At 56.9% G+C, this 12944-nt stretch overlaps 2 protein-coding genes across 2 annotated transcripts; one reads left to right on the forward strand and one right to left on the reverse strand.

Moving 5' to 3' along the window:
- The first annotated feature begins 652 nt into the window (after positions 1 to 652).
- Positions 653 to 1837, forward strand: LOC143172141 (prostate-associated microseminoprotein-like). Its single transcript, XM_076361395.1, has 3 exons — positions 653 to 764; positions 1115 to 1223; positions 1648 to 1837. Exons 1-3 carry the CDS (start codon positions 653 to 655, stop codon positions 1835 to 1837), a joined length of 411 nt encoding a protein of 136 aa, XP_076217510.1.
- Positions 1838 to 3683: 1846 nt separating this feature from the next.
- LOC143171997 (RAB6A-GEF complex partner protein 2-like) lies at positions 3684 to 12363 on the reverse strand. Its single transcript, XM_076361205.1, has 8 exons — positions 12248 to 12363; positions 11148 to 11284; positions 10692 to 10775; positions 5344 to 5493; positions 5115 to 5264; positions 4560 to 4687; positions 4137 to 4314; positions 3684 to 3907 (listed from the first exon to the last, which is right to left on the reverse strand). The coding sequence occupies exons 1-8, from the start codon at positions 12361 to 12363 to the stop codon at positions 3684 to 3686; spliced, it is 1167 nt and encodes a 388-aa protein (XP_076217320.1).
- Positions 12364 to 12944: the final 581 nt, after the last annotated feature.

Raw genomic sequence — 12944 nt, forward strand, 5'->3', positions numbered from 1 at the left:
GTGAGGGATCAGAGATGGCTCAGCGCAACCAGAGGGGAGCCCAGAGCTCTCCTCCTGGTTGGGGGCCAGGGGCTCCCGTGCTTGTCGCTTGCACGCCTGCCACCCTGCTGAGGGCAACCCTGCCGGGGTTCCTTGGATCTCCCCTCGCTGTGGCACCTTGCACCCACAGGGGCTTCCAACTGGAGACATTTCTGGAGAGCATGAATCATGTTTTCACATTTTGTTAAAAATCTTGATCCTACCTCTTGTTTTCATGCCTTTCAAATCAGGAAATGAGTTTTACAACTTTTTCAGTGGGGCACATCTGGTGGCCAGGGTTGTAAAGTTGAACTTTATAAATATCTCTTGTTGGGATTGGGGGGGGGGAGAGAGAGAGGGGGGGAGAGAGAGGAGGGGGAGAGAGGGGAGGGGGGGGGGAGGGGGGGAGAGAGGGGAGGGAGGGGGAGAGAGAGGGGGGAGAGAGAGGGGGCGGGGGGAGGGGGGGAGAGAGGGGGGAGAGAGGGGGGAGGGGGGGAGGGGGGGAGAGAGGGGGGAGGGGGGGAGGGGGGGAGAGAGAGGGAGAGAGAGGGGGAGAGAGAGAGAGGGAGCAAAGGCAATAGAGAAGCAAGGCAACCTCGGCAGGACGGCAAAGCAGCCCAGCTCAATGCCGGCCATGGCCATGCAAGCGCAGAAGACGGGGTGTGCTTGGGGCAGGCTTTGCCTGCTGCTCTCCCTCCTCCTCCGGCTGCCAGGCTCCCAGGCCAAATGCTACTTCCAGGCTAAAGGTAAGCAGGGAGGTGAGCCGGGAAGACACCGATGGGAAGAGGAGGCCTCAGCTTTCCCTGGGCTGCGTGCCTGCGAAGCACGGAAGGGACTGCGCTGAGCTTGGGAGCACGATCGTGGGCCAGTGATGAGTGGAAGGAGCAGTCTATAAATCACAGAACAGCTCCCCAGGGCTCTGGCTGAGAAACAGCTCGCTGGGCCATGAAGAGCTCCTGGCAGGAGCCTGGCTGGGGCTGAGTGCACAGGACCAGCAGCAAAGGGAGGAGGGCTGCCCATCTTTCCTCTGCTGCCTCCTTCCAGGGCTGCAGAGATGCAGGCCCGCAGGTGCTCATCACCGCCATTTCCTTTGCAGCTCCCTGCAAGTATGAGGGGAAGCAGTTCTCCCTTGGGGAGTCATGGCTGAGCACCAACTGCCTGCTCTGCACCTGCCTGCATCCCATCGGCGTGGGCTGCTGCGAGACGTGAGTGAGGGGCCGAGGGGCGCTGGGGGTGGGCTACTGCCGGCAATGCTGCCCTGCCATGGCACCTCTGTGCCCGCAACGGGGAGGAGGTCACACGGGTCTGGCAGCCACACACACAGCGGAGCAAATGTCAGAACCCTGAGGGGCTGTGGGGTGCCAGACCCTGGGGGACAAGGGGCAGAGGTGGGCAAGAGCCCACTGGGGTGCTGAGGGTGGCAGGGTGAGTTGGGGAGCCAGGGACAGCAGGGGCATCTCAGCACAGCGAGATGCCCAGACGTGCCAGGAGCTGTGGCCCAGCCTGCCCAAGCTGGCCTGGGAGACACCCCAGCCAGCTGGACTGACAGCGGAGGAAGCCACCTGACCCTGCCAGCAGCCCCCTGGCACAAACCAGGGGGAGCTGATGGCACCGTGCCTTCTCCCACAGCACCCAGCACCCCATCGACTTCCCCGACTGGTGCGAGGCCCACTATGACTCACAGACCTGCCAGATCTCAGTGGTGCAGAAGACCAACCCCAGCCTGCCCTGTGTGAAGAGCATGGAGCACAAGTGGGGCTCAGCTGGCACCCCCGAGCCGCTGAGCAACAAGGTGCTGGGCGTGGGGCTGAGCAGATAGAGGCTCGTCGGCACCCCATGCCCACCGGCATCAGCCTCCCTCCTCCAGAGCACACCTCTCGCATGCTCCAGACCTGCCCCATCCCATAGAGACATCACTGCAGCCACCTTCGAGGGAAACCACTATCCACACACTATGGTACTGAGTTAACATTTACACCCTAGCTCTGCCACGGTATGGCTTTGCTTCCACCTTCAGCTTCCTGAACCGAACCAGGGCCCCCTCCCTGCGAAACTCCCTGTGCACCGTGGGAACGCAGATCCTATGGGATCTCCTCCCAGGTGGGCAGGAAAGCTCCAGCTACTAAAGAAAGGGCTACAGGAGCAAATTAGCCTGCATCGCGGCAGTCTTGTATTCCCACATCCTGACGCAAGCTAAACAGTTCCCTCCTCCCTCCGAGATCGCCATCCCCCTGCACAGCAACCGCTGGGAGCTCGCTGGGGAGCACCGCGGCCCTTCGTGCAGGACCCGCGCACCCCGGCCAGCCCCTTCTCTGCCCCAGAGCACGAGGGGCACAACCTACCTCTGGAACCACTAATGCCCCTGCTTCCACAGCTCCTGGGGCCGAAGGGGGTCCCTGGCACTGCAGGCCAGCCAGGGGCAGGCAGCAGAGGGCTAGGTGAGCAGGGGGAATCACTAGGAGTCCCCAGGAGGAGCTCAGCCTCTCCCATGCTGGCTGCCCCATTCCAGCTGCAGGGGAGCGGGGGGGGAGCCAGGTGCCCTGCTAGGGTTCAGGGAGCTGAAGCAATCCGCATGCGCCAGGGTAGAGCCAGCCGCCCTGGCAGCCTGCCCCAGCTGGTGCCATGCCTGTGTTGTGCAGAGCCTTGTGTAGATGTTTCTGTTCTTGCAGTAAAGTTATTAAACAAATAGGAGGTCTCCAGCCTGTGACTGTTGTGCAGGGCAGGCTGCATCCAGCACCAGGAATGGTGTAGGAATAAGGCTCTTTGGAAGGCTGTTTTGCACATTCAGATGTTTATTAGATTTCCATGCAAAGAGGAAAACTCTTTGAAAGGTTTGGTAGAAATGGGGAGCTGGCTGTTGAGCAGGGGGATCTCCATCCCAGCTCCTGAATGCACAGCATGCATTCACTCCAGCTCTCCAAGGATCCCAAGACCAGCAGGATGCCTTCGCGCCCAGGAGCACAGGCAGAGAACAGCCCAGGCGCTCAGTGCTTCTCAGTTTTGGATCATCACTATCGTGCTGTCACAGCACACAGCCACATCCAGGACACCAGCACGTGCCAGCAGCGCAGGGCTGGCCTGCCAGGACCTGCCTCCTCTGGGCGAGGGTAACGGGGGCACTAGGCTGTGCGCATGAGACATCCTTCCCAAGAGGCAGGACATGTGCCAGGGCAGGAGAGCAGGCTCCCACCCAGCCCAGGTGGCCAGCATGCCTCACCTGGATGCCAGACCTCTGCTTGAGGGGCCTCTGCTGTAGGGGCACGGCCTTCACCCAAGGCTGGTATGGGGCTTCAGCAGAAGAGCTCCACTCTCCTTTCCCTGGGCTGGGCTCTTCCCTCTTGGAAGCCCCTCATGGGGTAAAGGCACATCGGGCTGTTCCCTGGAAGGCAGATTTCCTTTCGGCGAGTGCTGGGACTTGCACCTTCACCCAGGCAGGAAGGGTCCGGCTCCCAGCCAAAGGCTGCAGCACAAGACGTCACAGCAAGCGCAGCGCTCCTCCACCCACAGGCAGGACAGACTCACCTGGTGCCCACCTGGGCATCGCAGACGAACCCAGGGGGACGTTGGGGTGCACACCCCGCAGCACGCCGGTGACAGTCCTGCCTGCCATTCCCACTGGCGGCACACGCCTGCAGCACTGCAGGCCCCTACCAGCTCTCTCCACTTCAGATGGTGATGGAGTTGGTGCTGGAGAACTGAGATACGTAGGAAGCCAGGATGGGGTTGGTGGGAAGGACTTTGATGGGCAAGTTCCAGCTGAAAGTGTCCACTTCGATCTGCTCCACCCCAGTCCAGGTGACAGCCTCTGACTGGCTCCCACGAACCAGGCAAGTCCCTGCCGACTCCCCAGAGGTCACAAACTCGAAGTGCAGCCTCCACTTCAGGGACACTGTGGGCAAGAGGAGGGTCAGCAGCCAACACCACAAGGGACAGGGACAGCAGCTGTCTCAGTGCTGGCTGTCCTGGCAAGGGGACAAGCAAATAAGCCCACTCACTCACACAGGCCAGCTCCCTCCCACACAACACAGCCCTGCGGGGTAGTAAAGGCAGGACTGGGGACATTGCAGTCCTCCTGCAGAGACCAGCAGGGGCAGGTCCCTTCCCTGGTGGCCACTAACCAATGTTGGTGGTGAATCCTGGGGTAGAGCTGAGCGGGATGGGCAGGCTGAAGCTGCTCTGGGCCGTGTGCAGGCAGGCCTCCTGATGGCAGGCGTGTGTGCTGAAGGAGATGGGCTGACCCTGCCGGTGCTGGAACTCCTCCTGGATGCTCTCCTCTGTCTGCAGGCTCACGGAGAACTGCAGGGCAATCGGCAGGGTGCTCACTCTCACACACACAGCCCTGTCCCAAAGCCCTGGGGCCTCCGTTTCCCAAACAAGCTCAGAACTGGAGCCCTTCCCCACCTCATACCCCAAGGGGACCTCAGCTGGGTCCCGCTAGAAACCCTCACTAGAAACCCAGCCCAGTGCCACCCCAATCCCTTCTCCCACTCCCCCACCCAAACCCCCTGCCTCTCCCCAGTGACCCCAAAGCCAGCACTGACCTGCAGACACGGGATGTCTCCTTCTGAGAAGTTAAAGGTCCCAATGACATCCTCTCCGATCTTATACATGGTCTTAAAGATGCAGAAAGTCCCCACCTTCCCACGAGTGTTGCTGATGTTATACAGGTCTGTGGAGCAAGAAGAGGTGGGGACAGGGTTGCAGCAGAATGAGGCTCTGCTCCATACAGCACTCTGGGTTAATCAAAGATCCCAGCAGAAATGACCCCATGCCTGCTGCTTGGGTGTGAAGGACAGGCCCTGGAGGCGGCATTCCCTTTGGGAAACACCTGCAATGAGCAAGAGCAAACCACACGCTGGATACACTGGGGAGAAGGTGTCTCTGGTTGAATTAGGAAGAGCCTGAGACTGGCAGGGAGAGCCTGAGACTGGCAGGGAGAGCCTATGGGAAACTCTGATCCGAGCAGGCCCTGATGGAGCTGCTCCACAGCCCCAGTCAGAGCTTTGCTTTGCCAGCAAGAGATTTTTGCAGCGAGCACTGAGCTGTGTTTCACGCCCAGGTTAAGACAGCAGGTTCAAGCAGGGGAAATGACCTACGCAGGCTGCATTGGGAGGTGGCCACCATGAGCAGTTCTGTCACCAGGTCCGCCAGGTGAGAGTCTTTCTTCAAGCCCTCCTCCTCTTCCTCCAGGAAGGGGTTTGAGGGCGCCACAGCCTCATCCTGTGGGAACTGGTAATCCTTGAGCCCTGGGGAGAAGGCGAGAGCATCATTGGGGCAGGGTGCAGCCAGGCCTGTGTCTGCAGGGAGGGCAACGCGTGGCCTTACCGTGCAGCACAAGGACATGGAAGGGTACACGCAGAAACTTGATGGGGGAGTTGACACGCTGGCAGCCGATGGTCAACTTGTACACGTACTTCACTGACTGTCCCCGGAAAGAGGGAGGGCCGTCTATGGGCAGCGTCTCACAATACGAATCTGCAACAAGTGCAGAAAGGTTTGCTTTCCAAGGCCAAAAGGAAGTTCCTGGAGCTGTTGCTCGCAGGCTCCCTGCGCAGATGGTTAAGAACAGCAGTGGGGCTGAGCTAGGGACACTGCATGGTGCTTTCTGCCATCTCCTCTTTCCCACAGCAGGCCAAGCACATCCCTGGCTTCCCTGCACCAGTGCACTGCTCCTCACCTCGCATCACATGCACTGTCATCCAGACATTGCTTCCAGCACATACAACCACACACATACAAACTCTGCCTCAAAAGAATGTGAAAGATGTAAAATCCAGGAACACAAACACGAGAGCTAAACTTACTCATCACGAGTTCAACCTGAATTTGCCTCTGCACACTTCCTTCACACACCGCTTTAAAGATGCAGTCACGCGCTGCGGTTTCCTCAGAGCTCTGCCCCGTTCACGCACAAACAATACTGAAGGCAGAGGTACCGATCAATACCTCATGCCTCTTTTGATATTCGCTTTACACAAACCCCAAACTCAGCAACAAAAATTAGTTTCTTCCCGTGTTTTTCTCTGAAGCACCGGGTCTAAATGGCCAAGAAATAATTAAGACGCCCATCTACAAGAAGGGCCGGAAGAAGAATCCGGGGAACTACAGGCCTGTCAGCCTGACCTCGGTGCTGGGGAAGATTATGGAGCGGTTCATCTTGAGGGCACTCACAAGGCATGAGTGGGACAACCAGGGGATCAGGCCCAGCCAGCATGGGTTCATGAAAGGCAGGTCCTGCTTGACCAACCTGATCTCCTTCTATGACCAGGTGACCCGCCTAGTGGATGAGGGAAAGGCTGTGGATGTGGTCTACCTGGACTTCAGCAAGGCCTTTGACACCGTCTCCCACAGCATTCTCCTCGAGAAGCTGGTGGCTCACGGCTTAGACAGGTGTACTCTGCGCTGGGTCAAAAACTGGCTGGACGGCCGGGCCCAGAGAGTTGTGGTGAATGGAGTTAAATCCAGTTGGCGGCTGGTCACGAGCGGCGTTCCCCAGGGCTCAGTACTGGGGCCGGTCTTGTTCAATATCTTTATCAATGCTCTGGATGAGGGGATCGAGTGCACCCTCAGTAAGTTTGCAGACGACACCAAGTTGGGCGGGAGTGTTGATCTGCTCGAGGGTAGGAAGGCTCTGCAGAGGGACCTGGACAGGCTGGATCGATGGGCCGAGGTCAACTGTATGAGGTTCAACAAGGCCAAGTGCCGGGTCCTGCACTTCGGCCACAACAACCCCATGCAGCGCTACAGGCTTGGGGAAGAGTGGCTGGAAAGCTGCCTGTCGGAAAAGGACCTGGGGGTGCTGGTCGACAGCCGGCTGAATGTGAGCCGGCAGTGTGCCCAGGCGGCCAAGAAGGCCAATGGCATCCTGGCCTGTATCAGAAATAGTGTGGCCAGCAGGAGTAGGGAAGTGATCGTGCCCCTGTACTCGGCACTGGTGAGGCCACACCTCGAATACTGTGTTCAGTTTTGGGCCCCTCACTACAAGAAGGACGTTGAGGTGCTGGAGCGTGTCCAGAGAAGGGCAACGAAGCTGGTGAGGGGTCTGGAGAACAAGTCTGATGAGGAGAGGCTGAGGGAACTGGGGTTGTTTAGCCTGGAGAAAAGGAGGCTCAGGGGAGACCTTATCGCGCTCTACAACTACCTGAAAGGAGGTTGTAGCGAGGTGGGTGTTGGTCTCTTCTCCCAAGTAACAAGCGATAGGACGAGAGGAAATGGCCTCAAGTTGCGCCAGGGGAGGTTTAGATTGGACGTGAGGAAAAATTTCTTTACTGAAAGAGTGGTTAAACATTGGAACAGGCTGCCCAGGGAAGTGGCTGAGTCACCATCCCTGGACGTATTTAAAAGATGTGTAGATGAGGCGCTTAGGGACATGGTTTAGTGGGCATGGTGGTGTTGGGTCAACAGTTGGACTCGATGATCTTAGAGGTCTTTTCCAACCTTAATGATTCTATGATTGTAAGAGACCTTCACAACAACCTGTGGCGTATCCCCCTTGACAGACTGATGACTTAGATCACAAAGCCTCTGACTCCGAGACCTCTGAGATGCTGGGGCCTGGCTTTACACCGCATTGAGCCCTCTCAAAGCCCCTTGGCCACCACAAACCCCAATACTTTTCGAGGCAGTGCGAACACTTCTGCAGCTTTTCCAAACTGCATGCTGTATAATAAGAAAGGTGCAAACAGTGAACTCTGGAAAGTCTCCACCTCTCTAGCTTGCCCACCATGACACAGATACACCCTCCCAGAGGAAGGGCAGCATCCTGCTGTGAAACCACAGATCCTTTCCCATGTCTGGCACATCCTAAACATTGAGGCTTAGATTAAAAGCTAGGGTTACACTTTAAATATAACTTCTAGATTTAAAAAACAGGACTGGAAGGAAGTAAAAAGCCTGTGCTAGTACGTAGTGCCCACAGGCTCTCACACCTTAAAACACAAGGCTGTCCCGCTGGACCAGGGTGCAGATAAAGCTGAGAACTGTCCTGACAGGGAGGAAAATCGGATATTTCCAAGGAAGGTTCGGGAGCGCTGCAGCAGACTGCTGTAACCCCCTGTACCAGGCTTAACAAGAGTGCTCACAAAGGCCTCTGTGCCTAGTGAGGATAACCCGAGCAGAGACCACCACTGTCCAAGGAGGATGGGTGGTTTGCTACCTGGCACAGGAATGCTGAGACTTGGGAAGTCCCAGCTTCTGTGCAGATCCCAGAAGGAAGTGCATTCCTGGCACTATGGATGCCTTCCTCTACCCACCCGCTGTACCCTCTGGCTGGGCTCCTGGCCCATGTCTAGGCTACCTCCATTTCCTCCCCTCTCTGTGATCTACCAAATATTTAAAGGTATTACAAAACCAGAGAGGAGGCAAAAACAGCCACAGAAATTACTTGAGGGCTTGAGAAAATGTTTTATGGTGACAAATTTAAAGAGCTCAGTCTGGGCAGTGTGTCAAAGGGACGGGAGGTGAGTCAACTTCAACATATAGGCACCATAACAAGGGGAAGATATTGGGGAATAAGCTGGTCGGCAACTGAAAACAAGGCCTTTTATCAAGAGACAGACTCACACAACCTCAGCTATACATGCTAGCTCTGGCTACAGTTTCATAACATAATACTTTGCTGAAGCAGAATTAAGATTTCTTGGGGTTTTTTTGCCTTTCCAAACTCAAAACTTCTGAAAAACAGGAAATGAAGAATTAAGATACACACCCACACAGCCTCAACTCTGCCTCCACGGAGCTGGCAGGAGCCCCCAGGAATGATCTGCAAGCATGCCAGCTACAGTTTCTCGTGAGAGGAGCGGCACTGCACGCCGATGGGATCGGTGTGAACAGCCTGGCAGAGCCAGGGCTGTGATACGGGGGTTTCAGTGCTAAAAAGCCCAGTACCACACACAGCGGCATCACGCATGACACGCCAGGGATGTGTGCATCACACAACCAAGGGGAAAGGCTGTAACATATGGCCAAGGAACCTCAAAGCGTAGAAGAATTTGTGTCCTTCTTATGGAGCTGCATCCAAGCGCAAGGCAGACACAGGCTCAGTATCACCCAGTGGCAGAGCAAACACACACACACAATACAACATCACTCTGAGGGACAGACTATCGCTAGTTTAGCTGGGGGCTGAACAGCTTCTGCCTGCAAAGACAGAGCACAAGGAAATCCTCTCAGTCCATCCCAACCACCTGGAGGTTGGACTGTAGTCACTGATCTGCTCTCCCAGAGACTGCCAAGCCTGCCTGAGATGCTCTAGGATAAGGGGCTTCCCCCTGCTCCTGGGGAATGGATGCTCCAGCCCCACATCTGTCAGCAGCGAGGAGCGCAGGAGAATCCAGGTGAGCCTCAGGCCAGCTGAGATTTCTGCCTCCTCCTTCCTGGCACAGCCACTTTCAGAAAGCACAGTGGACCTTGGCTTCGATGCAGCAGGGCCAGCTCCTTTCACCCGCATGCTGCTATAGAATAGTAAGTAAATAACTAAACGTCCTCAGACGATAGGCTTTGCAGTTTAGGACACATAGCCCCAGACAGCACTGCCCCACCCCACTAACCACCTAGCCAAGCCAGGTTGGTTTCATCCTGTCCGCCTTTCCCTCCAGTCAGGTCCCTCCAGACCTAGAAAGGCAGGAGGTCCCTGCTTCAAAACCAGCATGTTACAGCCCGCGGCTCCTTGGTCTCACTTGCAGCTCTGCTCTCACCTCCTCCCCAGAGCTCAATGCTCCAGAGGAGCCCCCTCCACCACAGGCACTGCCTCTGCTCCCTTTGCTCTGTGACTTGAGAGGTCTCCATCACCCGTTCCCAGCAGACCCCTAGGACAATCTGAGGAAGCCGTTCACGCGCAGCCTGCAATGCCTAATGTTATGCTGCCACTGGACCACAGGCCGCTGGAACACAAAGGAGATCTGACACGAACTGACAGGCTGGGTCACGCAGCCACCGACCAAGAGACAACAGCACATATTTGTATTTTCACAGCTGTCTACTCAGGTAGAAGTCCCTGATAGAAGCAGCTGCCTGAACTAGAAAAATGACTTGCTGCAAATTCCCTGTGAAAAGGATGAAAATGTCTCTAAACAGCAAAAGGGAAAGTAGTGAAGGAGAGCTTAAAGGGGGCCCGTTGGAAGGATGCCGTTTGAGGGCTTTGGAGACATGGAGAGCTTTGAGCCAGAGATGATGAGAAGTGCTCACTTTTACGGCAGAAAGGTCAGGAAAACTAGAACAGGCAGAAGACTCTGCGATCTCCAGGACAGCCACAACCTGAAGAGGAAACATGGACCTTTGGAGGACGCCAGCCTAAATCCCAAGAATACTCCAGTGTGGCTGAAGAAATAAAGGTAGGGAAATGCAGGTGTGTGTATCCATTCCTTCAGCTGCAGCCAGGTATTTCAAAATGCTTTATGCCTCGCAGCTACACAATGGACCTGTGGCAAAGGATGCGGGCCAGGGGCAGGACTGAGGGGCACGTTGCAGTACGCAGCCCTCATATGGTGGAGAACAGACTCTGCACGATGCAGCAGGTGAGCAGTTCCTTAGCACTCACGCTCCCACCGAGGCACCTCGCCTTCCACGAGCGCCAGGGTCTCCCACTTGCAGCACTCAGGTCTGCAAAGCCAGCTTGAGAGCAGGGCTCCCCAGAGGCGAGCTCTCTGAGCAGGGGAAGAGAAGACAGGACTCACAGGACTTTGATTTCCCAGGATCCAGTCGCAAGTCACAGAAGAGAATCTTTGGTGGAGTGGACAGGATACACTGACCCTGCTCTCCTGGAAGAGAAGAAAAACCATGTGAATGCTGCCCAGCCTCGGGGCCCAGGCCAGCCAGGCCTTAGCCTCACAGGGAGGAATGGGGAGGAGAAGGGGCCGAGGAGGAAATATCTCATGCCCCGGTCAGATCATGAGACATTCCCAGAACAGCTGGACTGACAACCTCACATTTCACTCCAAGCTAGCACCACTTTGATCTTAGTATTAATGAGGTCCTGCAGCAGCCATCACCAGGGAATTACACAAGGAAAGCAACATGGACTTCCCGCTCGCTTCTATGCGTGCTGTCCTCAGACACACGTTATAGTCTGCTTGATTCCTGCTCGCTGTGCTCTCACCGTCCCTACCCGATGTAACAGCAGTAGCACTCACCTCTGTTGGGGATGAAGACTGTCTCGTTCTCTGCCTGCACATCCTGCTTGCTGCCATCAGAGGGAGGGAGTGCTATCCAGTTCTTGCTGGCGTGAAACTGGCAGTGGATCTGGGCGCTGGCCCACACCAGCATCTCACTGAGAGCAAAGAAGAGCAACACTCATGTCTATGCTTTAAACCTGGATTACAGCGAGCATGAATTGGGAGAAGAGCAGCTCTTGCTGCTCAGCTCCATGCAGGACTATTTTTCTGGGGAAAGAAGGCCTTGCTTTGCTGTCACTGAAGCCACTCTCAAAGCCCCCCTCCAAAGAAGCCTTCGGGGCAAGCTCAAGCTGGGGTGCTGACCTGAAGCCACTTCCACCCCAGCCGCTGACAGCAGTTTCACCTAAGGCCTGGCTCTGTGGCCTGAGGGCTCTTGTTTAGCAGCAATTTTTGCAGCCTGAGCCACACCACCTTGGGCACAGCACAGACACGGAGCGAGGAGACACCCCTGCCCCAAGAAGCCCACTGTACATGCATGGCAGAAGACAGCAAGCAGCACAGGTCAGCAGCCACCCCGTCCACAGCGACAGAGCTGAACCCCACAGAGATCCTCCAACACACTGAGGTCAAGCGTCCCAAGATCCAGTCCAAAGCCTTACTCACTTGGTCACCTTTCTCATCACACCTGTCCAGCAGGGCACAGCTTGGGACTGGCCACAGACTGTACTGTTGAGAGGACAGCTCTAGCTGTCGTGCATGGGCCAGGCCTGGCAGAGGACTTTTAGCCACGAAGAGCTAAATCCCAAGCCAGAAGTGACATGCAGAGCAGCACTCTGAGGCATCTCTGGTGACTTTTTTCTCATCTCTTTCTTGGGGGCAGAAAACCAGAATAATTATTTCAGTTTCAGCCCTGAAATAGCGATGGCGCAAAGCACCCTTAAGGGAGTACCTCGGGCAGGGAAGTCACCAGTGGCTGAGCTGGCACTATTGCCCCACAACCCAGCCACGACTACACCTGGCTGCTCAGAGGGAGGGCTGTTCCCTCTGGAGGGAACCAGACAGCACTGCCACTGCAAGGCTTCATGTGCAGAGGGGCCCACTGGTGCGGGCTGCTGTACCTGCTGGCGGAAGTGGATGAGGCTGATAATGGGTTGGTAAAAGTGATCACGCACTCCAGCACCTCCCCTGCCAGGAAGACAGGCCCGCGGCCCAGCTTGGCCAATACCTCGATCATGGCTTGGACAGCCCTGCTGCACACCTGTCAAAAAAAACCCCAACAGTGGGCATAGAGAGAGGGCTGGGTGCTGTAACAGCAGGGGAATGGCAACAGCCAGGCTGGGCACATGCACATGGGGAGGTCAGGGAGAGCCCCAGCTCTAGACACAGCACACAGACACGTACAGGAGTCAGAGACAGCCCTGGCCTTGCACATACACACACGGGGGAAGCAGAGACAGCCCCAGTCCACCCCCCCCCCCCCCCCCGAGGTGTACAGGGGAAACACGCACAGCCCTGGCCATACACATACATACACCCCCCACCTCCCCCACACAGACGTGGGGGGGTCAGGACATACTGCTGGGGGTGAGGGACAGCCCTGCCCTACCCCCCGGGGCTCAGAGACGGCCCCGGCCGCAAACACACAAACATACAAACATAAACACCCACGAGAGGGGCCAGGGACCGCCCCGGCTCGGCGTGCAGGAGCGCACGCTCCCCGCAGACCCCGCCCCAGGCCCAGGCCGCCCCGGCCCCACTCACCGCCCCGCGTCACTCCAGGACCGGCTTCCCTTCAGCCGCTCAGCGGCTCTCCCG

Source organism: Aptenodytes patagonicus, chromosome W (assembly GCF_965638725.1).
Source record: "Aptenodytes patagonicus chromosome W, bAptPat1.pri.cur, whole genome shotgun sequence".
Taxonomy (NCBI): Eukaryota; Metazoa; Chordata; class Aves; order Sphenisciformes; family Spheniscidae; genus Aptenodytes; species Aptenodytes patagonicus.